This window comes from Rana temporaria, chromosome 2 (genome assembly GCF_905171775.1).
Source record: "Rana temporaria chromosome 2, aRanTem1.1, whole genome shotgun sequence".
NCBI classification, from domain to species: Eukaryota; Metazoa; Chordata; class Amphibia; order Anura; family Ranidae; genus Rana; species Rana temporaria.
Window position 1 is genome coordinate 263,915,478 of NC_053490.1, and position 25,973 is coordinate 263,941,450.

General features: G+C 44.1%; 1 protein-coding gene across 3 annotated transcripts; it reads left to right on the forward strand.

Annotated features, from left to right (window-relative positions):
* Nucleotides 1-41: 41 nt before the first annotated feature.
* PEX12 (peroxisomal biogenesis factor 12) lies at nucleotides 42-21,420 on the forward strand. Of its 3 annotated transcripts, XM_040336895.1 has the most exons (5): nucleotides 42-241; nucleotides 379-450; nucleotides 557-745; nucleotides 2,610-3,142; nucleotides 19,089-21,420. In XM_040336895.1, the coding sequence occupies exons 3-5, from the start codon at nucleotides 623-625 to the stop codon at nucleotides 19,474-19,476; spliced, it is 1,044 nt and encodes a 347-aa protein (XP_040192829.1). In that variant the 5' UTR covers nucleotides 42-241; nucleotides 379-450; nucleotides 557-622; the 3' UTR covers nucleotides 19,477-21,420. The 3 variants fall into 3 exon arrangements, with proteins under 3 accessions (XP_040192829.1, XP_040192828.1, XP_040192830.1); XM_040336894.1 differs by having other exon boundaries at nucleotides 42-450; XM_040336896.1 differs by having other exon boundaries at nucleotides 42-450; nucleotides 2,610-3,130.
* The last annotated feature ends 4,553 nt before the right edge of the window (nucleotides 21,421-25,973 follow it).

Consider the following 25,973-nt stretch of genomic DNA (forward strand, 5'->3'; position numbering starts at 1 on the left):
CATTGGGCGGGGTTTGTGCGTTTCAATGGCCGGAAGTTCTGTTGTGTTATTTGTCGATATGCGTTCCAAGCAGCGGAAGCTCGAAGAGGAGAGCTTGTAACTGAGCCGAGAGGGCGCAGATTGTTTTGGTTGTTGTATTTGGAGAGCAGAGGCACAAGCAACACCCAGAGATTACCGTACTGAGTCGCTTAACACACAGTGATTAGCTGTAGATGTGGTGGTGGCTATAGCTGGGATGAATGTAAATATGCAGCAGCTGTTGTGAAGCTGTCAGATTGGTGTATGAGCACACACACGTGTGTGAACCTGACCTTTCATCTTTCCTCATGCAGCATGCCCTCTGGCTTACTAGTCCTGTGTTACTTCTACTTTCCCCAGGGAGTGATGTGTGGCTGCAGGGAGCAGCTGACATGAAGATGGAAAGGCACAGAGCCGACCTACTTATGACTAGTAAGTAAGAGCGATCACATTTCGTCTGTCTATGGAGTTTAAACAGAAAGAAACCGATGGCTGTGCTGTTGCCTGCTTTAGAACTGTTATCATTTTATATTTACAGGGATCTTTGGTTAGACGGAATACTTTGTAGCTGTGTACTTTCAAGACGAACATCTGAAATTTGAAGATGGCTGAACACGGCGCCCACATCACAACCTCGGCAACCGAAGACAGGCCTACTATTTTTGAAGTGGTGGCTCAAGAGAGTTTGATGACAGCGGTGAGACCTGCTTTACATCATGTTGTCAAGGTAAGTGCCTTGGTTGCAAAAGTGGCAAGCTAAAAACTTAAAGGATAAGTTCACTTTTTAGAAAATAAATGCACATTTTTTTGCAGGTAAAAAAATGTGCATTTTTATTTATTTATGAGCATGTAAAGCATTGCACCAGCAATTAGCAGATTGCTGGTGCCATGCAGATCTCTCAATGTATCTGTGTGCCCGTACATCCCGTATGAGCAAATCGATACAATCTGACAGGAAGGATCAATGAAGTACCACAGCACAGTGGTAGTTCACTGAGAACTACAAGCCGACAACCACAAAGGAGTAGTTCATTCACATACAGAGCTGTGTGAATGAATGAATAAGGCGGTTGTGTGGGGGGAGCCGCACTGATTTTAAAAAGTTTCTGCTAGTATGGGGAACTGCCCCCTGTGCCAATGTCACAGGGAGGGGGATCGGGCAGTGGGGACATGTTGCATGTCCCACCCTAAAAACGAATAGAACATGCTTCCAAAGGTGAACTTATCCTTTTAATTGCTTTATATCCTATCAGGTAAAGCTTTGCTTTGAACTAGTGGTCTCCAGACTGAAGTCTGTGGGCCAGATGCAGCCCTTGGGGGTACTATTCCTCCCACAAACGCCAAATGTGAGGCACCATTGCTCCCCCTGACACCAACAGTAGGGCATAACCCCCTCCCCCTGACACCAACAGTAGGGCATAACCCCTCCCACTGACACCAATGACCGGGCACACTTCTTCCCTCGCGCCACAGCAGCTAGGCAATTTAAATTATTTTTTTTACTCCCGCTGACCACCAAAGCCAAAGGATGCTGGGCATTTTCTACTCCCACTGACCACAGTCCAGCCCCCCTAAAGTCTGAAGAACAGTGGTCTTAAAAAGGGGTACATCCCCCCCAAAACATTTCTGCTTGCCAATACTGTAGCATGCTAGTCAGATCACTCAATGCGACACTGTATCATAATAGAAGAGAGGAGCGGGCCTCGTGCGAATGTGCAGTAGGGTTCCCGGCGTGAAGCCGAAAAGCTACACTGCCGGGTTCCCTTACCCACAATGGCGGCGGCAGTGTAGCATTTTGGCTTCACGCCGGGAACCTTACTGCCGACATCGCTGGACTCCAGGACAGGTTAGTGTCCATTTATTAAAAGCCAGCAGCTGCAGTTTGTGTAGCTGCTGGCTTTTAATATTATTTTTTTTTTTTTTTACCGGACCTCTTCTTTAAGTGTTTGTTATTGCAGAAAAGACATGTCTCTTTTGCAATAAAAAGCTGCTTTCTCAAAGTTTTCTTAGTTGCATTTAGTTCCACTTCAAGTTTATTTAAAAATCATCTGTACCTTCGATATATTATATTTATATTTTCATTCCTTATTACAATCTGAGTAAGAGCCTAATGTCAACATGTGACCCAAAAAGACAAAATTTAGGCGCTGCTCAGGTAGAGAGGTGAAGTCCAACTAGACCACTGTGAGTGCAGGCAGGGACAGGGAGCTTGTCCTAGCTGAAAGCTGTAGCAATATCAAAGGAAAAGATCATGAAGCACATGGGTTTGCTTCATAATGTGTGGCTTATGGACCTTTTGCTAATGTCAATATACCAGGCATAAAGGGATGTTAACTGGTATGAATGCGTGCCATCTGCCAGTAGACTTGCACACCCAACGTTTCATATTTGGCTGGTAATGACATATAAACCATAAATAGGTGTTAGAACATTTGTATTTGGGCAGTTTCTGATGTATTTAGCTTGGTATCCTAGCCTGCAGTGCTCATTCAGTTATTAATAAAGCTGTTTGAACAGGCAAGCAAGATTAGTGGCACAAATAGAAATTGATGAAAACAGAAACTAAAGCTTTGTCTTGTCAAACTTTACAGGTTCTTGCTGAATCAAATCCAGCACGTTATGGCCCCCTTTGGAGGTGGTTTGATGAACTTTACACCCTGCTGGATCTGCTGCTGCAACAGCACTACTTGTCTTGGGCAGGCGCTTCTTTCTCTGAGAATTTCTATGGCCTGAAGCGCGTGGCCATGTTGGGCAACAACGGAAAGCGTAACTTGCCACGGAGAGAGTACTGGAAGTCCCTGCTGCTGCTTGTGCTGGTACCTTATCTACGAGTGAAGCTAGAGAAACTAATGAACAGACTGCGAGAAGAGGAAGATTATTCTATACAAAACTCGACATCATTCCACAAAAGATGCTATAAAGCAATCCTGGCATCCTACCCTTATATAAAACTGTCATGGGAAGGTTGGTTTTTGTTTTATCAACTCCGATACATTCTGTGGAATACAAGGCATCACTCTCCTCTGCTCAGTGTGGCTGGAGTGCAGCTGGCTAGACTGACCACAGAAGACCTCCAAGCTATGGATAGTCAAGCAGCGACAACTCCAACAAGGTCTGTACTGAGGTGAGTTGTGGCTGATCTGATTTTTAGTTTTATTTAAAGTAACCTTTTGTCCTCTGATAACATTAGTGGTATTGTTGCAGTATAGCAGGGGTGCCCAACCTTTTGAAGAGCAATGGCCACAATTAACGGAGCGGGTGAATGGCAGCTCACTCGGCTTTATAGAACCCACTCTACTCTCTCTCTCCTTCTTCTTTTTTTTTTTTTTTTTTTTTGCGGATCGGATTGGATACGCAAAAAAAAGTCCATTTACATCTTGGAGGTTCCGATTTGGTCGGACAGACTGTGTGAAAGGGGCCTAAAGCTGCTTTCACACTGATGCACTGTTTACCCACACCGTGGGTGCAGCACAGTTCGCCTGTGGCTTTCCTGCAAGTTAGCTGCACTTTGGCATAGGCTTCTAATTATATCCTGTAGGTGTGGTGCACTTTCAGAAAGTACACCAAACTTGCAGGTAATAGAAGTCTGTGGCTTAGTGCAGGTAACCCAGTCAGCAACTAATTACAAATAATGTAGCTGCTGACTTTTAATGGCACTTGCCTGTCCAGTGACCCCGTGATGTCTTCACCTGAACCAATTCATCACTCCACTTCGGGTGCAGGTGCCAGCATCTCTAGTAAGGGAAACGGGAAGTGAAGCCCCAGCTATCTTTGAACATTTCATAACCCCCATCCCCCAAATTATGGAGAAGGGAAGACGGTAGTGTAGACCTGTTCTAGGTTAACAATGTTGCTTTTCTGTATGATACATGATTGTGCTGCACAATAGCAGAGGGAGCCAGCAGGCACACCCACTACAGAATGCCTGCAAAAATTACAAAAGGGGGCGAGTACAAGACCAGTCATTCTGCGCAAGGCAAGAGAACAGCAGTGATTGGCCTTTATTACAGGAATTCCTGCACAAAGCAAAGTTTACTCTTGATTACTGCACAGGCCTGAAATACACAAAACACACCAAGATTCAAGTTTGAATACACATGACTCTGGTATTTAGACAATTTTTACTTGTCATGGAGTTTAAATTTAACCACTTAAAGACTGCCCACCGCATATATAATGCGGCAGGGCGGCCCTATTGCGTGAAAGACATACCTGTACATAGTGGTGTATTTAGGTTTGGTGCTGCCCTAGGCTTGACTAAACTCGTGCACCCCCTAATTTAAATATGCCCCACTCCCAAGGCCACACCCCTTTCTGTTCAAGACCCGCCCTGAAATTTTCAAGTGGGGACATTAGTTCTTAGGGCCTGGTGCGGGGGCATTGGATTCCCTTAACTTGCCTATATTTCCTCTCGCTTGCTGTGGCTATGGAGCAGGAAGTGAAGGAAAATCTCTGCAATGGGACAGGGATGGTAAAAAAATTAATGGACAGGGGCTATAACCCTCCCTTACTCTCACCAAAATACTTTAAGCACAAAGTTCTGATAGTTTTATGAAGAGGACTAAGAAGATTTAACCATGCCAATGGTGCAGCAGGAAATATAGCACAGTGAGGAAGGTTTTTGGTCCAGGATGATAGAACAGTCAACATTAGAAGCAGCTTGCGTTACACTAACAGTGCTGCAAAGTGCTGCCCTGGGGCTTGTTGGCCTAGGCCAGGATATAGCGTTGCCTGTACATAGTTTCGTGCACGAGACACGGCAGGCAAGGGCATGGTGGAGGAGCCGATGGCCACCCACGGTCGCTCCACAGAGGCAGAATGGGTATATACTGTACCTTTGTAAACAAAGCAGATTCCTGCTCTGCCAGGGGAGTACAGAGAGATCGTCTGGTCCTAGTGATCAGGAACCGCAATCTCTCTGTACTCCAAGTCAGTTAACTCTAAAAACTATTTTTTAACATTAGAGCCAGCATACCAAGGACATTTACTTTCGGCAGGTGTTTTTTTTTTTTTTTTTTTCTCCGTACATACCTTTTATATTCTGATTTGGTCCAGGGCTTCCACGTTCTGATGACTCCGGGACTGGGCGTTCCTATCCCAGCCTCAGGGTTCCGATGACTGCGGGACTGGGTGTTCCTATCCCTGTCTCAGGGTTCCGATGACTGCGGGACTGGGTGTTCCTATCCTTCGGTTCGATGTTTTACGGCTTTTGAAACGGGTCCCCTTTCGCACAACGCGCGTCACCAGATTTCCGGAAATAGCCGAGCTGTGAGTCGGCACTATACGGCGCCTGCGCAGTCAGCTCTACACGGCGGGCGCAGGCACCGTATAGTGCCGACTCACAGCTCGGCTATTTCCGGAAATCTGTTGATGCGCGTTGTGCGAAAGGGGACCTGTTTCACAAGCCGTCAATCATCGAACCGAAGGATAGGAACGCCCAGTCCCGCAGTCATCGGAACCCGGAAGCCCTGGACAAAATCAGAATATAAAGGTATGTACGGAGAGAAAAAAAAAAACCTGCCGAAAGTAAATTCCCTTACTATGCTTAGTATGGTAAATGTAATGTTAACATTTTTTTTTTTTTTTTTGGGTGAACCCCCGCTTTAACCTTTTGATCGCCGCCTAGTGTTAACCCCTTCCCTGCCAGTGTCATTTATACAGTGATCGGGGGATATTTTTAGCTCTGATCACCGTAATAATGTCACTAGTCCCAAAAAAAGTGTCAAGTGTCCGATCTGTCCACCGCAATGTCACAGTCCCGCTAGAAATCACTGATCACCGCCATTACTAGTAAAAAAAATGCCACAAATCTATCCCCTATTTTGTATATATAACTTTTGAGTAAACCAATCAATATATTTCATATTGAGTTTTTTTTTTATAGAAATAATATATAGAATAATGCATATAGGTCTAAACTGATGAATACATGTGTTTTTTTTTTTGTTTTTTTTTTTATTGTTGGATATGTATTCTAGCAAAAAGTTTACATTTTTTTTGTTTATAGCGCAAAGAGGTCACCAAATACCACCAAAGGAAAACTGTTTGTGGGGGGGGATAAATAAATACATTTTATTTGGGTACAGTGTCCCACGACCGCACAATTGTCAGTTAATGTCGTATCGCAAAAAAATGGCCTGGTCATTAAGGTGGTAAATCCTTCCGGGTCTGAAGTGATTAAACGCCAACTCAGGCTAAAAGTTTTTTTTTTTTTTTTGCTCTTTGGAAAAAAAGGGGTAAGCGTTTTTTTGGTCACCTTTTTTTTAACTCTGGCTGTGTGACAACAGGACACATAATAAGATGGTATTGGTCACCCCCAAAGAGAAAGATCTAAAAGAGCATTTAGGGCGGGTTCATAACAGAGCTTCTTTTGGAGTTACAAGCTTCAAGTGTGTTTTGGCACCTATAGCTTTTAATGGGAGTAGCTGAAAAATGCGAAACTCGCACCATATCGCACTCTTTATTCCCTAGTAACTGGCTTTCCATTGGCTGAAATTTTCAAAATTGCTCAAGCTTCAGATGGCCACAGAAATCCTTTACAAACCTAAAAAAAAAACTTGCAGAATGACCAAGGACCAGGGACAATCGGCTAAAGTGTGAATACAGCCTCATGCACTGCCTTGAGTGTTTACATTTTTAATCTTAAAGTGAATGTAAACCCACTCTCATCCTTTTCTAAACTACTGCCATAGTGCTGATCTATAGGGATATACATACCTCCTTCATGTATCCTTGCCTGTCAAATGTCTCCCCTCTGTCTGTTATGAGAACTGAAAAACTGCAGATTCTGTGGGTGTGTCTGGATCTCGGTGGGTGGAGTCGTGATGTCAGTAGACTCCCTGCCCACCTCTACACTCCCCTTACACTAAATTCTGCTATGATCCCTAACATCCAGTCAAAATCCAGAAAAGTAACCACATAACTTCAGAAAAGGAGTGGGGGTGGGAATTAAAAAAATAATACCTGTCTCCAGGCTAGTGCATGAGATATGTAAATAACCTGTCACTCACAGCAAGGCGGAACTAAGGTTTTTCTCTGTAAGTCCATTTTAATTCACTGAATAATAAGAGGATTGCTCAGAGCTGTATTAACTCTGTGTGGCAAGACTGGGCACAGATGATAGGAAATCTTATACTCTACATTGTGACATCAAAAAAAGAAATAAAAAAATGTGGGTTTACATCCACTTCAATAAACGGCGATTACTACGAATGATAACATTCTAGTGTGGTGCTGTGGTCCAGATCCAGCATACCAAAAGTAACTGAGGCTTACTGTAGTAAGTATAACAAACCGTGCCCTTCTTGGGTGTAAATAAGGAATAATGTAACTTTTTTTTTAATCATTTAACCCTGCATCATAAATTCCAGACTACTACCTGATGGTGAACAGTACCGTTGGTGATACTACCCTTGCATTCATTATATCTGGTCTCCCACAGTACACAGAACATGGAAGTGTAATCATTTTAGTAAATATAAACGTCTAAATACCTTTTCTCACTGGTTAAAGCTTGTCGGAGGAGTTTTCATTCTTCTGAAGTTAGAAGCTTTTTTTTTTTTTTTTTTTTTTTTTTTTTTTTTTTTTTACAGCTGCGCCATATTTTGTACTCTCCAGTTTTAGAAAAAAAACTCCATTGTGACTTCTAACTGACTGATTCCTCCATTGAAGAACAAATCCCCAAAAATGTGTTTGGTTTTTAATCGCCTGCACTGACTAGTTTGCATATTTTACCAGCTGTCTTTTTACACTTTTAAAATGACTGGTATAAAATGTTAATTTGTCCTGTACGCTATTTGCTTCCAGACAATAAGGCTGGATTCACATCTATGCATTTTTTTTTTTTTTTTTTTTTGCAGATTTGCTCTACAGATTGTGTTCCATAGGAAACCATGTTAAATGGACTGTAGAGCAAATCTACAAAGTGCAAAAAGCACTAAAACGGCATAGGTGTGAATCCAGCCTAAAACCCCTGTATGTAGTAAAAAGCATGACGCTCTGATTTCCACTAGCTAACAAATTACCTTCAGTTATGTTTGTCATAGTTCACCCACTTTACTTTTTCATTCATGTAGGCTGCTTGCTCAGTGACCTGCTGCAAAAAACAGGGCAGAAACGCATTTGTGTTTTTTTTTTTTTTTTCTCATTGCTTTCAATAATAGGAAGGTGTGTTGTGTTTTTTTTTTTTTTTGTTTTTTTTTGCAATTTTTAACTTTACAAGCAGGATTTTTTTCACCACAACAGAAGTGCACCACCCCAGTGTGAACATTGTTATTGATTTTAAAGGGAAGCATTTTTCTTAAGGTTTTCAGGTGCTTCTTTTTACAAAAAAAAATCCTCAGTTTGAAAGCCGCTGTATAGCTGTAGCAGCCAAGTCCAACCTATTACCTTGTGTAGGTGCTCTAGTAAGTCCTTTAATTCAGCTATGTAGAAGAGCTTCTACACATTTATCCACTGAAGAAAATAATTTGTGTACTTTAACCACTTCCGAACTGCCCTCCACACCACCTCTCCTGTCAATGATCGGCGGCGGGTCCAGGCGAACATCGCGTCCGCAGTGGGAGCAGGTTGCCAGCGGCGTGCGCACGCCTCAGACCCAGGAAGAGAACATCGGACAGGCACGTTGCTCCATGCAGCCGGGCCATCCCCTGCCGCAGTAAAAGTGTAGAAGCTCTTCTACTTAGCTGAGCTAAAGGACTTCCTAGAGCACCTACACAGAGAGGAAGATGGAGATCTTGTGTTTCTGCTAAGCAGAATTAATTATTTCCTTCCCTTTTTATCGCCACTGATGTTAACACCTCCCCTGCCAGTGTCAGTACAATATTATTTTTATTTATTTTTTTAAAACACTGATCACTGTATTGGTGCCACTGGTCCCCAAAAAGTGTCACTTAGTGTCAGATTTGTTTGCTGCAATGTCGCAGTTCAGCTAAAAATCGCTGTTTTATGGCAGATAGGGGTGCAACGGATTGTGCCCGATCCGCGATCCGAACGGGTCGACCTGTTTCGGATCGTGGAACAGTATGCGATCTAGCTCCCCCACACTAGTAAAACAGTAACACTGTAATTGCCATTTTTGCCACTGTAATAATAGTCATAGCCAACATTGCCCCCACCATAGTAAACAGTAACACTGTGTGTATAGCCATTTTTCCCACTGTAATCAGTGGGAAAAATGGCTATACACACAGTGTTACTGTTTACTAGTGTGGGGGCAATGTTGGCTATGACTATTATTACAGTGGCAAAACTGGCAATTACAGTGTTACTGTTTTACTAGTGTGGGGGCAATGTTGGCTATGGCTATTAATAATAGCCATAGCCAACATTGCCCCCACACTAGTAAAACAGTAACACTGTAATTGCCATTTTTCCCACTGTAATGGTCCCAAAATTGTCCGATGTGTCCGGCATAATGTCGCGGTCACGAAAAAAATCGCTGATCGCCACCATTAGTAGTAAAAAAAATATTAATAAAAATGTAAAAAGACAAAACTGTTTGTCTTGTGTTTTTTTTTACTGATCCGAAAATGATCCGATCCGTGACTCCTGATCCGAGGATCGATCAGATCCGTGAGTTTTTTGATCTGTTGCACCCCTAATGGCAGAGGGTAAAACCTTTTTTTTTTTTTTTCGGCTTCACGGCACTCACTGCACATGCGCGAGCGGCGCTGCGCTACCTGATTGGACAAGCGATCACCTGGGACCTGTCACAGGGAGGGGCTGCCGTAGGCGATATGACGTATCGCCTAAGTCAGGGGTCGACAATATCCGGGCTCCAGGTCGCAATTGCGACAAGAAATTGTGACCTGGCGCCCGCCGGTAATTGAGGGCGCGGCTTTGTGGCCTATAAGGCCGCGCCCTCAATTACCGGCCGCCGCTGGCCTGCCGTTATCGTGAGGTGGGGGGCGCACGGAGAAACAGGATCCTGTGTCTCCGTGCGCCCCCACCCCCCCCCGCCGCGTGATCGCGACGGCCGGTAATTGAGGCCGCGGCCTTGTGAAGTCCCAAGCTCTTCCTTCTGTGAGCTGGCGCCATCTGGTGGTGGCCATTGGCATTACAAGTTAAACAGCAATTCTAATGTGTGTCATTTTTCACTATTTTCATCTCCTTCCCTCTAATTCAGTGTTTCTCAATTCCAGTCCTCGGGCCCCCCCAACAGGTCAGGTTTTCAGGATTTCCATTATTTTGCACAGGTGATTTGATCAGTTTCACTGCCTTAGTAATCACCACAGCCTTTTCATCTGAGGGAAATCCTGAAAACCTGACCTGTTGGGGGGGCCTGAGGACTGGAATTGAGAAACACTGCTCTAATTAGAACCCCCAAACATTATATATATTTCTTTATCGTACATCACGGGACACAGAGCGGCATTCATTACTATATGGGTTATATGGAGTACCTTCAGGTGTAGACACTGGCAATCTCAAACAGGAAATGCCCCTCCCTATATAACCCCCTCCCATAGGAGGAGTACCTCAGTTTTTACGCCAGTGTCTTAGGTAAAGATGGTAAATGTCCCGACGAGTGGGTACGGTCTTCCGTGGCCACAGGCTACAAATTAGATTTCCTAAGGTTTCCTCCTCCTCATTTCCAGAAGTCGAGGATTCCAAACGATCCGGAAAAGGGAGCCGCATTAAGATCGGCATTAGATCATCTACTTTCCCAGGAAGTAATAGTAGAGGTACCAGTCCTGGAACAGGGGCTGGGTTTCTACTCCAACCTATTCATCATCCCAAAATCCAATGGAGATGTCAGGCCAATTTTGGACCTAAAGATGGTAAATGCATATCTAAAGATCCGCTCATTTCGGATGGAATCCGTGCGGTCAGCAGCTGCCACACTCCAGAAGGACGACTTCATGGCGTCCATAGACATAAAGGATGCCTACCTTCATGTTCCAATTTATCAGCCACATCAAAGATATCTACGCTTCATGGTGGCTTCGCGTCACTTCCAATTCGTGGCGCTTCCCTTCGGGTTGGCTACGGCCCCCCGGGTGTTCACGAAGGTCCTAGCTCCAATCCTAGCCAAACTAAGGATCCAAGGGGTCACGATCCTAGCATACCTGGACGACCTCCTAGTCATAGATCACTCGTCTCCCGGCTTGGAGCGAGCAGTGGCCCTCACGGTCCAATACCTCGAGAGGTTCGGCTGGGTCCTAAATCGAGAAAAGTCAGCTTTCCAGCCCACAAAGCAGTTGGAATATCTCGGCATGAGATTAGACACAGAACAACAAGGAGTGTTCCTACCTCTGAGGAAGGTAAAAGCCATCAAGGAATTAATCCTACTGGTTCTAAGCAAGAAAGAACCGACTATTCGCCTATGTATGAGGTTACTAGGCAAGATGGTGGCCACATTCGAGGCGGTACCATACGCCCAGAGCCACACTCGCATCCTACAGGCAGCCATCCTGTCAGCATGGAGCAGAAGGCCACAGGCCTTGGATATCCCGTTGCCGCTCTCATCAAGAGTCCGACAAAGTCTGTGTTGGTGGTTAGACCCTCAGAATCTACTGAAGGGGAGGTCTTTCAGCCCAGTGGCTTGGAAGATAGTGACCACAGACGCCAGCCTGACGGGCTGGGGAGCAATTTTGGATGGTTGCACTCGCCAAGGTACTTGGGCAAAGCCAGAGAAGCAGTTGCCCATCAACATCTTGGAGCTCAGAGCTGCTCGACTAGCCCTCAGGGCTTGGACGTCAAAATTGCAGGGGTTCCCGGTGAGAATTCAATCAGACAATGCCACGGCCGTGGCACACATAAATCACCAAGGGGGAACCAGGAGTCAAGCCGCTCAGAGAGAGGTGAGCTTGATTCTTCTATGGGCAGAGGCTCATGTGCCCTGCATATCGGCAATATTCATTCCAGGAGTGGACAACTTTCAGGCGGACTTCTTAAGCCGCCAGACTCTATGGCCGGGGGAATGGTCTCTGCATCCACTAGTCTTTCAAGCACTCTGCCAAAGATGGGGAGTGCCGGACGTGGATATCATGGCATCGAGACTCAACAAGAAACTAGACAGGTTCATGTCCCGCTCAAGGGATCCGATGGCCTGCGGAACCGATGCGTTGGTTTGCCCTTGGCATCAGTTCAAACTTCTTTATGCGTTTCCCCCGCTCCAGTTACTACCCCGCCTGCTGCGCAGGATCCGGGTGGAGCACATACCAGTCATCCTGGTAGCTCCAGCATGGCCCAGAAGGGCATGGTACTCACTAATCTTAAGGATGGTAGTGGGAGACCCTTGGACTCTTCCTCTACGGCCAGACCTGCTATCGCAAGGTCCGATCCTCCACCCTGCCTTACGGCATCTAAATTTGACGGCCTGGAAGCTGAATCCCTGATTCTCAGGGGTAGAGGTCTGTCTCAGAAAGTAATCTCTACCCTAATCAGAGCCAGGAAACCGGTCTCTAGGGTGATTTATTACAGGGTCTGGAAGGCCAAGCGATGGCTTTCTCGCAAATTTACCATCGATAGAGTATTAAGTTTTCTCCAGCTAGGAGTGGATAAAGGATTGGCATTAAGCACAATCAAAGGACAGATTTCTGCTCTGTCAGTGTGGTTTCAGCGGCCGCTGGCCACCCACTCGCTGGTTAAGACCTTCCTTCAAGGGGTCTTACGTATTAGACCTCCAGTTAAATCCCCGCTTTGTCCGTGGGATTTAAATCTTGTTCTGTCAAGTTTACAGAAACAACCGTTTGAGCCGTTGGCTGATATTCCTTTGGTTCTACTGACAAGGAAGTTAGTATTTTTGGTTGCCATAGTTTCCGCAAGAAGAGTTTCGGAGCTGGCAGCCTTATCCTGTAAGGAACCATATCTTGTTTTTCATAAGGACAGGGTCGTTCTCCGCCCTCATCCTTCCTTCCTTCCGAAGGTCATATCCAGTTTTCATTTGAACCAGGATTTGGTATTACCATCCTTCTTCCCTAAACCTACTTCCAGAAAGGAAGGGTTGCTGCATACCTTGGATATTGTCAGGGCCATGAAGGCCTATCTTAAAGCTACAAAGAAGATCCGGAAGACAGATGTGCTGTTCATTCTACCGGATGGGCCCAAGAAGGGGCAGGCAGCTGCAAAGTCCACCATTTCTAGGTGGATTAAGCAATTAATCACTCAGGCCTACGGCTTGAAAGGGTTGCCTCCTCCAGTATCATTAAAGGCTCATTCTACTAGAGCCATGGGCGCCTCCTGGGCAGCACACCACCAGATCTCTATGGCTCAAGTTTGCAAGGCGGCAACCTGGTCTTCTGTCCACACGTTTACAAAATTCTACAAGTTGGACGTAAGAAGGAATACTGATACTGCCTTCGGGCAGGCAGTGCTGCAGGCTGCAGTTTGAGACCCTCGGATTCCGGGGGCTCCTCTTGTTCGAGTTAAATTTAAAAATTTTATTTTTCTCAACTAAGTTGGATTTATTATGATTTGAGTATATCTCTAAATTAAATCCTTTTGTCTTGGAGATGTTCTCCCTCCCCTCATTGTAAGCATTGCTTTGGGACATCCCATATAGTAATGAATGCCGCTCTGTGTCCCGTGATGTACGATAAAGAAAAAGAGATTTTTAATACAGCTTACCTGTAAAATCTTTTTCTTGGAGTACATCACGGGACACAGAGCTCCCACCCCTCTTTTTTGAGGACCATTTTGGGAGGCATACTGCTTGCTACAAAACTGAGGTACTCCTCCTATGGGAGGGGGTTATATAGGGAGGGGCATTTCCTGTTTGAGATTGCCAGTGTCTACACCTGAAGGTACTCCATATAACCCATATAGTAATGAATGCCGCTCTGTGTCCCGTGATGTACTCCAAGAAAAAGATTTTACAGGTAAGCTGTATTAAAAATCTCTTTTTTTTTATTCTAACACCCTAGAGAATAAAATGGCGATCGTTGCAATACTTTCTGTCACGCCGTATTTGCGCAGCGGTCTTACAAGCGCACTTTTTTGGGGAAAAAAATTACACTTTTTTAAATTAAAAAATAAGACAACAGTAAAGTTATCCCAATTTTTTTTAACTACTTGCCGACCGCCCACCGCCGTTATACGTCATCACTTTAGAGATGAATATCTCGGTAACGGTAGCAGCTGCTGCCACAATCGAGATATTCATCTCTTCTGTGGGCGGCCGTGTTAACGATAATGGCGGTCTCCGCGGCGAATCCGCCGCGAGATCGCCGTTATCGGTGGCGGGAGAGGGGCCCCCCCCTCCCGCCGCTGTTCCGCGCCCTCCGCCGCTTACCGGAGCCGTCGGTAGCGGCGGAGGAGATCGCGACCATCCGGCAGCTGAGCGGGGACGAGACTGAAGGAAAAATCTCCTTCGCCCGTCCCCATAGCTCCGCTGGGCGGAAGTGACGTCAAAACGTCAGTCCCGCCCAGCGTCTTAAAGAAACATTTTTTTTTTTGTCATTTGAAAAAATGACATTTCCAAATTTTTTTTTTTTTTTTTGCATTTAAGCCTAAATATGAGATCTGAGGTCTTTTTGACCCCAGATCCCATATTTAAGAGGACCTGTCATGCTTTTTTCTATTACAAGGGATGTTTACATTCCTTGTAATAGGAATAAAAGTGATAATTTTTTTTTTTTTTTTTTTCAGTGTTAAAAATTGTAAAATAAATAAAAATAAATGCGAAAAGCAAAAAAAATTTTTTTTAAAGCGCCCCGTCGAGCTCGCGCGTAGAAGCGAACGTATACGCGAGTAGCGCCGACATATGAAAACGGTATTCAAACCACACAAGTGAGGTATCGCCGCGATCGTGAGAGCCCTAGGCCTACTCTGTAACTCAAAAAATGCAACCTGTAGAATTTTTTAAACGTCGCCTATCAAGATTTTTAAGGGTAAAAGTTTGACGCCATGCCACGAGCGGGCGAAATTTTTAAGCGTGACATGTTGGGTATCATTTTACTCGGCGTAATATTATCTTTCACAATATATAAAAAAATTGGGCCAAATTTATTGTTGTCTTATTTTTTCATTTAAAAAAGTGAGTTTTTTCCAAAAAAAGTGCGCTTGTAAGACCGCTGCGCAAATACGGTGTGACAAAAAGTATTGCAATGACTTCCATTTTATTCTCTAGGGTGTTGGAAAAAAAAATATATCATGTTTGGGGGTTTTAAGTAATTTTCTAGCAAAAAAAAATGGTTTTGTCTCGTAAACACCGACTCTGAAAAACAGGCCCGGGGCTAAAGTGGTTAATATTGTGAAAGATAATGTTAAGCCAAGTAAATTGATACCCAACATGTCACGCTTCAAAATTGCGTCCGCTCGTGGAATGCCGACAAACTTTTACCCATTAAAATCTCCATAGGCGACGTTTAAAAAAAAATCTACAGGTTGCATGTTTTGAGTTAGAGGAGGTCTAGAGCTAGAATTATTGCTCTCGCTCTAACGAATGTGGCGATACCTCACGTGTGGTTTGAATACCGTTTACATATGCGGGCGCTGCTCACGTATGTGTTCGCTTCTGCACGCGAGCTTGGCTGGATAAGGTGCATTTTCTGGCTCCTAACTTCTTTAGCTGGCTCCTAGATTCCAAGCAAATTTGTCAAACCCTGGCCTAAGTGGTCCCTGGGCGGAAGGAGGAAGTGGCACAGGAAGTCCCACTCCTCCTGAAGCCCCCACCCCCCAAAAAAAAATGACATGCCAAATTTGGCATGTAAGGGGGCAAGGAGTGGATTAAGTGGAAGTTAAGTGGGCAAGGCATGGATTCTGTTTGGGTACAGCATTGCATGCCTGCGCAATTGTCAGTTAAAATAACACAGTGCTGTATTGCAAAAAATGGCCTGGTCAGGAAGTGGGTAAATCCTTTTCAGGGCTGAAGTGGTTAAAGCCCAGCTGAGTCACCAGTAAACATGCAGTCAGAAAAACATTGTAGTAATGACCTCCATTTTCATGTGCAGTGCCATTGATACCACAGGGTTAGACCCAGTGCACTCAGTAACAAAGCTGGTGTGACACACCCCCTCTCTTCTTCCTCTGCAATTCTCCACACAAAGAACCATTGTGCTGAGGGCAGTATCTCAGCTCTGTCCACACTGGAGTGTGAGGGGAAGAATCAGCATTTCCTCTACAGAACACGGTATTTTATAAGGCATTACAATCAAAGTCACAACAACTATGTGAGGTTACAGGACTATATAGAAATCAAAAGGTGTGAGATTTCCGTCCAAGCTTTAAAAGTGTACCTAAACCCAAAAGCAAGAATTGGACGTATAGCAGCTTTTGTTTATTTTTTTTAGCTGGTGTTTTTGCCAATGACACACTTCCTGGTCCACTGGTGGCTATGCCATTGTTACACAGGCTGCTCTCTGAACCACATACACTCTCCCCCCCCCCCCCCCGTGCACCACATTTATATGTAAAAGATAGGAGGGTTTAGTTCTGCTTTAAGTCACTTGCCACCTGCCAATCAAGATGGCCAAAAAGGAGATGCCAGTGAGTGGTGGGATTTGTGGTTTACAGTTCTGCTAAAAAAAGTAGCTCTAAACCCCCTCTCCTTTACAGCCAATAAAGCTCCCATCTTAGCCTCAGTTTTATCTGCAGTTGCCACTTGATGGTTTCGTTGAGAGCACAAGTAACTGTCACCGTGCCTTGAAAAAGTATTCATACCCCTTGAAATTTTCTACATTTTGTCATGTTACACCCAAAAACGTAAATATATTTTATTGGGATTTTATGTCAGACCAACACAAAGTGAAAGGGAAATTATTTTAATTTTTATTTTATTTTTTACAAATAAAGTGTGGCATGCATTTGTATTCAGCCCCCTTTTACTCTGATACCCCTAACTATAATCTAGTGGAACCAATTTCCTTTAGAAGTCACCTAATTAGTAAATTAGAGCCATGAAGGCCAATGAACACACCAGACAGACAGGGATAAAGTTGTGGAGAAGTTTAAAAGCGAAGGTTATCCCAAGCTTTGGACATCTCACGAAGCACTGTTCAATCCATCATCCCGAAAATAGAAAGGTGTTTGGTACAACTGCAAACCTACCAAGACATGGCTGTTCACCTAAACTGACAGGAAATGCAAGGAGAGCATTAATCGGAGAAGCAGCCAAGAGGCCCATGGTAACTCTGGAGGAGCTGCAGAGATCCACAGATCAGGTGGGAGAATCTGTCCACATGACAACTATTAGTCGTGCACTCCACATATTTGGCCTTTATGGAAGAGTGGCAAGAAGAAAGACATTGTTGAAAGAAAGCCAGAAGAAGTCCCGTTTGTAGTGTGGCAGAATACATGTGGGGGACACAGCAAACATGTAGAAGAAGGTCCTCTGGTCAAAATGTATCTTTTTGACCAAAAAGCAAAACGCTATGTGTGGCAGAAAACTAACACTGCACATCACCCTGAACACACGATCTCCACCATAAAACAGGGTGGTGGCAGCATTAAGTTGTGGGAATGCTTTTCCTCAGCAGGGACAGAGAAGCTGGTCAGAGTTGATGGATGGAGACAAATACAGGGCAATCTTAGAAGAAAACCTGTTATGCCTTGTACACACGACCGGTTTTCCCGTCAGGAAAACTGCCGTGAGAGCTTTTGGCCGGGAATCCCGGCCATGTCTATGCTCTATCGCAGTTTTCCCGACAGGAAAACTGCGAGGGGGGGGAAAAAAAATAGAACGTGTTTTCTTTTTTCCCGCCGGACTTTTTCCTGTCAGAAAAGACAGTCGTGTATGCTTTCCCGAGGGGGAAAGAAACGCGCATGCTCAGAATCAAGTATGAGACAGGAGCGCTCGTTTTGGTAAAACTAGCGTTCAGAATGGAGATGGCACATTTGTCACGCTGTAACGGACTGAAAAGCGTGAATCGTCTCTCACCAAACTTTTACTAACATGAGGATCAACAAAAGCAGTCCAAAGGGTGGCGCCGTTTGAATGGAACTTCCCCTTTTATAGTATATGTGGTGTACGTCACCACGCTTTGGACGGGCGGTTTTTGGCCTGAACGTGTGCAGGCTTGAGAGGAATCCAAATGAATACAAATGCACGTCACACTTTTCACATATTTATTTGTAAAAAAAAAAAAGTAAAAAACATTTTATCTTTTACTGTCAAAAAAAAAAAAACATTTATAATTTTCCTTCCACTTCACAATTATGTGCCACTTTGTGTTGGTCTACCACATAAAATGCATTTATGTTTTTGGTTGTAACATGACAAAATGTGGAACATTTCAAGATGTATGAATACATTTTTTAGGCACTGTAACTGTTTTGGGCAACCGTTAAATCGATTAGTTTAGTTCTGCTTTAGGTGTCATTACTAACAAGTTCCATCACCAACCTTTAGGAGCTGCATGGAAAGTGTGAAAATGATTGGTTAAAGAGGAGGTCCAGGAAAAAATTTTTTTAAAAGCCAACAGCTACACATACTACAGCTGCTGGCTTTTAATAAATGGACACTTACCTGTCCTGCAGTCCTTCGATGTCGGCACTGCAGTTGATGTTTCCATCAGCTGTCGAGTGCTGCCGCCACCATTGCGGGTAAGGGAACCCGGCAGTGTAGCCTTTTGGCTTCACGCCAGGAACCCTACTGTGCATGCGCGAGGCCACGTGCCTCTCTCCTATTAGCCCAGTGGCCAGAGGAGGGAGCCCCGTCGTGACCAGACTCCCGGAGGTGGGAAAGGATACCCGTCAGACAGGTATCCTGTCCCCCCCCTCCCCCTGTAAGGTGCCAATGGTGGCACCGGAGGGGAAGGAATCCGATGAGCAGAAGTTCCACTTTAGGGTCTGTATCCGGTTTAAATATCAGACCATGATATTAGAAGTTGCACAATTGGAAGAAAGTACTGAGCTGTTTGTCTCAGGTTACACTATTGGACCTGGTGGTTTGTGAGCATTTGAGTTAAAAGTACCTTCTTTGGAATCTCCTGTGACCTGGCCTAAAGCAGAGAAAATTGTTAATCCTACAATAGCTGGTATCTTAATCCAGTATAGGATTTAAAAAAAAAACAAAAAAAAACAGAAGAGCAGGCAGCTCATAGAATGTTGGCGGCAGTTCCACTGCCATCACCTTGTTTTCATCATGTTTGTTCTAACTTTTGACTTTTTTTTTTTTTTTTTTCCAGTGTGGGCAGCATTCTGAAGAAAGTCCTTGGTGGTGTGTCTGTGACCCTCTCTTCCAGCCTGTCATTGGGTGTCTTCTTCCTGCAGTTCCTTGAGTGGTGGTACTCGGCAGAAAACCAAGATACGCTTAAATCTCTTAGCTCCCTGCCTGCCCCTTCTCCACCTATCCACTTCGACCTGGAAACCTACTCCCCTCTTCTGCCCAAACTAAAGACAGTGTGCCCACTCTGTCGTAAAGTGCGAGTTAATGACACTGCTCTTGGCACCTCAGGCTATGTCTTTTGCTACAGGTGTGCTTATTACTATGTAAAAAATCACCAGCGCTGTCCAGTTAGCGGCTATCCGACAGAGCTGCAGCATCTAATTAGACTCTATACTCCCGATGGTTAAGTATTGATGGACTGCAGATTTTTGCATGTGGTCAAAAAGATTTGGGAGATGATAAAATGTAGAGACTACTGTTTTAAAAATTTAATTCGGAAAGTTAAAGTAGAAGTCTGGTCTAAACCTACTCCCACCCCCATTCTAAGTCCTATACTAACTAGCCTGTAGAGGAAAGATGTTTATACTTATTTCCTGGGTGCGCCGGTCTAGTTACAAGAGTGCAAACTTTAGGAGAGCTTGCCAACAATGGCTACAATGCATAGGCTTACTATGGAGCTGTCCCTCCTTCTACCCTTAACCCAGAGCTGGGAGCCAGCCATTTGCCTAGACTGGGATGACAACTTTTGATCCAGGGGGCAAGTACAACACAGAGGGCCATGGTGTGGCACCTTGGCTGCGCTCCCCTCTTCCCTGCTTTCTACTGACCCCCATCCAAGGCTGAAGCTTTGCTCCAGGTAGTCTCTTCTCACCAGGCTGGACAGTGCCTGTTGCACCAACTCTGGTTCCCGGCCTGGCTGGCAGGGGGGAGCCAGGCCAGCTTGGTTGGGGGAGGAGAGCTTCTGGTGGTGGCAGTAAGCTGGCCTCTGCTCAGGCATGGTGTATACTATGCATGCCGGAGAGCCTGGGATGGCCTGCGCTCTGTCCTCCTCGATCAAAGTGAAGAAGTATCACACCAAGCATTCCTCGAAAAACTCCAAAGCTTTATTTTCATGGTGACATGGTAGACATAAGGCAATGTTTAGGAGCCATGCAAGGAGCCTTGTGTGACTCCAAAATGTTGCCTTATGTTTACCATGTAATCACAAAAATAAAGCTTTGTATCCTTGGTGTGCTGATGACACTTCTTCACTTTGATCGTCCATGGTTGCCAGCCCATGGTTGCATTACTGCACAGCCATTTTCACAGCAGCACCACAGCACCTAGCATTACTGCACAGCCATTTTCACAGCAGCACCACAGCACCTAGCATTACTGCACAGCCATTTTCACAGCAGCACCACAGCACCTAGCATTACTGCACAGCCATTTTCTCAAACATGTGCGTGGAGAATATTGCATCTGTCCTCGTCCTCACCCCGTAGGACACTGGCAGGGACTTTTTACTCCTCTTCACCAGGAAGCCTTTAGGCATGTCTGCGGTGGAAGTGGGTGCAGCCCTTTTATGGGGCATCTGCCCCCTGCTTCCAGGGAATAGGTAAGCATTCACATCTTTACACTACAATGTAGGAAGTATAGAACTTGGAATGGGGGTGGGACCGGACTTACACTTTAAAATTGGTTGATCTGTCAAAAAATGATTAATGACATTAGGAAGTAGTTTTGTTTTAAATTTGCTTAAGGAAAAACTTGTATTGTTTTTGAGATACATCTGTAACAAAAATCCAATCTACAAATCATATTTAATTAGTTTTTTTTACATATGTTCACATAGAAATTAGATTGTGAACATTATCAGTACAATTGAGTTACAAATAGTGTGGGTACAAAGGATCTTAAATGGCCTGCTTCACGTGTGGGCTGAAACAATTTTTAATTTTTTTGATGGTGTAGAGACAAGTCAGAGTCTGAAATTACTGCAAATGGGAAGATGACCTAACATGAAAAGAACTGCAGACATGGATCTAAAAAGGTCCAGTATGTATGGCCAGCTTTAGGTCACCTAATATAACAGCTAAAATAAGTACAGTGTTTGTTTTTAAATTTTGTTGTCTTGTAAGTATGTCCTTGTTAAATGTGCCGGTGCCGAAAAAAGTGATCATCTCACACATCGTTTGTATAAAAGTAGAAGGAAGAAGGCCTATGCAGAGGCATCGTAGAGGTACTGATTTAATATGTATAAACTAACAGACTTCATTGAGAATCTTCTCAGCAAATTCTAACTATTCATTTCAGTTATTCAATCGCTCAAAAAAATGATTCCTGTTAACTTTGAATACCTAATGTGTAGATGCTTTTTACATGATTGGATATCTTAAAGGGGAGTTCCACCCACAATTTCACTTTTTACATATAAATACCCCTGTAATACACAAGCTTAATGTATTCTAGTAAAGTTAGTCTGTAAACTAAGGTCCGTTTTGTTAGGTTGTTACAGCATATAGATAGTTTATAATCTAGAAATAGACTGTGGCCATCTTAAGTGTGGGCATTATGAAGCCAGACTGTATGACTTCCTGGATTTCAGCTTTGCATATCTCGCACATGCTCAGTGCAGCACAAGCAATGTAATAGGTTTCAGTCAGGTTTGCAAGGACTACTGGGAAACATGATGCCTATCCCAGAAACCCTTGCGAATAGCCATGTGACTTAATAGCCTAGGCTAATAAGGAGGAGGAAGTAATGAAGGAGTACAAAATAAAGGTATTTACAAGCAACAAAATAAATAAAAATTGTCCATTCTGAACACTATGAGATTAGGGCATGCAGCACAGACAAACATAAAAAAATGGGTGGAACTCCACTTTAAGTGAATTTTCACACAATTTTTGGGTAAAGATCATCAACTCATTTAGTAATATGTCGGTAATGTGATATTATAGTGTGCTGGTCCTCCTAAAGTATTGGCTGGCCTGTGTGTCACTTACTTATTGAAATTGCCCTTTAATACTAGTTCTAACGTCACCCCTCTTCCACTAGATTTTAAGTCATGTCTGTCATGTTTTTATTACTCTATTTTCCTGTTCCAGCAACATGAAGTGAGGTGAAATCTTCCACTAGGGACACATCAATGATGCCCTTTATCAGTTTACTAAACATTTTTGCTTTGCTGTCAGAATCCCATTGGACATAGTAATAGTAAAAGGCACTACGGGTTTGATTTTCTAAAACTGGAGAATGCAAACTCTGGTGCAGCTCTGCATAGAAATCAATCTGCCTCCAGGTTTTTTTTCACTGTTGCATGGAAATGTCCTGGATATTTAAAGTTAAGCCTCGGGCCGCTGAAAAAGCTAACACTGCGGTTGTTTACCAGCAGCCCTGCATTGTTTGTGACAATGGCAAAGGTTCTCCCACATCCCAAAAATGTCAGCGCGTAAAGAAGAATGCCGGTTGCCAGGAGGAATAAGTAAACATGACTGCTTACTCCAAACATGCATTTGAACAATAAAGTAATCTATTGTGCAGTCCTTAGATGTGTTGGCTGCATTAGTTTACCCTTTTCAGGCTCACAACATTTTCTTTAAAGCAGTGTTCCACTGGGAAAACATTTTTTTCTTTAAGTCGGCAGCTACAAACACTGTAGCTGCTGCCTTTTAATAAGGACACTTACCTGTCCAGGGAACCTGTGATGCCCCCCTTCCTGAATGGCCCTGTCATCTTCTGGGACACACACAGGTCCCAGAAGGCAGCGAGCAGTAGGAAATTACACCCTGGGCCGCAGTGATGCTTGGGCAGAAGTACACAAGCTACTTCAATAAAGGTAGGAAGGAGCAATTAAAAAAAACAATAGCCAAAAACTAGTGATGGAGGGGAAGGCTTTCCTTTAGGATCTAGTTTAGTTTAAAAAGTGGGTGGAACTCCAGTACAAAAAATACCTGTTGATCTTGCCAACTAGTGTCCTTGTCACTTTCTGTGTGTTGAACTGAAAGTACAATTTTGTCTAAACTACTTATCCCGTCACCCCCTGTGTAATGGAGATGAACAAAGGCAGACATGTTTTAAGTCCAGCAGGGATGGCAAGCCTGGCTCCCTTGTAGATACAGTGGTGGAGTGAGTGTAGTCACCCAGGAAGAGGAAGTGTTGTTTATCATCTAAGAACTAGTAAGCAACGTATTAAATTTTTAGGGAGTTTAGAGCTGATCACCAGCTTTTAACCACTTAAGACCCGGACCAATATGCAGGTTAAAGCGGTGGTTCACCCTCCTTAACATCATTATACCATTACATTCGGCATCGTAGCGTGAGCTACGGTATGCCGGTCTTAAATTTTTAATCCCCGTACTCACAGTGCTATCGATCATTGAAGAATCCGACTCCCGCGGGGAATGGACGTGCCTATGGAGAGGGAGGATGATTGACGGCCGGCTCTGGCACGTCACACTCCCCGAAGACAGCCGGAGTAGGTCTCGGCTCTTCACGGCGCCTGCGCACAGGCTATGCGCAGGCGCCGTGAAGAGCCAAGCCTATTTCGGCTATTTCCGGAGAAGCGTGACGTGCCAGGGCGGGCCGGCCGTCAATCACCTTCTCTCACCATAGGAACGCCCATTCCCCGGAATCTTCAATGATCCATAGCACAGTGAGTACGGGGATAAAAAATGTAAGACCGGCATACTGTAGCTCGCGTTACGATGCCGAATGTAATGGTATAATAAAAATATATTTTTTTTTTTTTAATAGGGTGAACCCCCGCTTTAAGGACCTTGCCCCTTTTTGCGATTCGGCACTACGTCGCTTTAACTGACAATTGCGCAGTCGTGCAACGTGGCTCCCAAACAAAATTGGCGTCCTTTTTTTCCCCACAAATAGAGCTTTCTTTTGGTGGTATTTGATCACCTCTGCGGTTTTTATTTTTTGCGCTATTAAACAAAAATAGAGCGAAAATTTAGAAAAAAAAAACCAATATTTTTTACTTTTTGCTATAATAAATATCCCCCAAAAAGATATAAAAAAATGTTTTTTTTCCTCAGTTTAGGCCGATACGTATTTTTCTACTTATTTTTGGTAAAAAAAAAAAATCACAATAAGCGTTTAACGATTGGTTTGCGCAAAATTTATAGCGTTTACAAAATAGGGGATAGTTTTATTAATAATTTTTTTTTTTTTTTATTACCAATGGCGGCGATCAGCAATTTTTTTTCCCCCCCTCTCTCTCTCGTGACTGCGACATTATGGCGGACACATCGGACAATTTTGATACATCTTTGGGACCATTGTCATTTTCACAGCAAAAAAATGCTATAAAAATGCATTGATTACTGTGAAAATTACAATTGCAGTTTGTGGAGTTAACCCCTACAGCGCCCCCTAGTGGTTAAGTGTAACCTCATGTGTTTCTAACTGTAGGGGCGGGGCTGGATGTGTGACGTCATTGATCGTCTTTTCCTATATCAGGGAACAGACGATCAATGATACTGCCACTGTAAACGGGGAAGGTGTGTTTACACACACATCTCCCTGTTCTTCAGCTCCTGTGACCGATCGCGGGACAGCGGCGACGATCGGGTCCAGTGCGTGACCTACGGCTGGGCTCTAAAGGCGACGTACCTGTATGTGCCTGTGCCATTCTGCTGACTTATATGTGCAGGAGGCGGTGGTTAATGATATTCACATAGCTTGTTTGGACTGAGCTGGTCCAAATGCATGCACTATTTACTTCACTTAGAGATACAGCACTAAGTTCCGGCAGCAGAATGGGAACTTCCTATCCCACACCTGGCACAAAAATGAGTCAGGCTGAATGCTGCTTTTGTATTTTTTATGCATACAAAGCTACCTCTGATTGGCTGAGGCAGAGGGAGAAGTGGATGACAATACCATTCCTAGAAACTTTGTATTCATTAAAAAAATACAAAGCTCCCTGTGAATGGCTAAGCAGCGCTCAACCCAACTCGAGTTAGTTTCAGGTGTGTGACGGGAAGTTCCCATCCCACTGCCGGTGTCTTGTCGAGCTAGTTCTCCTATCAATATGGTTCCCTGCTTGATGGCGCAAACAAAGCCCACGGAAATCTCTGAACCTGAACAGCTGCATGGCTCGGGGGACATCCAGGCTCATTCCTTACCAACCCAAGTAGATTAGAGGATGTTAAAAAAAAAAAAGGCAGGAGGCCAAGCGAGCGCACCGAGGACGTGAGGCCAACTGGCCACTTACAGCAAATTCCACATCGCCTGGACCTGTTGCTACAGCTGATCAAGTTCGGTGATTTCCGTCGCCTTTGTCTGCGCAGTCAAGCAGGGAACCATATCGATGGGAGGAACCATATTGGCAGATCACCGGAACACAGTGCTGTACAGTACACTGTATGTAGCTGGGACTATAGTAAAAGTTTCTTTGGCTCAGCTTTGTCCAAACTATTTAAACATCATTAAGAGCTGGAGTGAGGTAGGGGCTAACGCACCTTCAAATTTGTTCTTATGAATGATGATGTTCTATACTATATGTTGTCCATAGGAACCAATTGTTTCTTCCTGACTGTACACTGCTCAGTATGATCACGAAATTCAGCATGTCTACATGAACAATGCCTGCTAATGACCACTAACTGCTGGGATACATATGAAGGATGTATGATTATCATCAATATTTGTGTGCAGAGGAATAGGCAGAAGTTGGTACTGATATGACAATTTAGATTTCCACCACAGAATCCTAATCTTAAAGCCCTTGTTTATTGAATCCGAAACATAAATGCCACCCATCGCATATAATGTGAATGATTGAAGGGGGGGAAAAAAAAATGCAAGTTGGTCAAAGGTTTGTTCTCATCTGTATAGAATGACCACTGGAATTTGGTTGCTTTTCAGTATTCATGCAACTATAACTGCTTATGTCTTCTAATATGGGGAA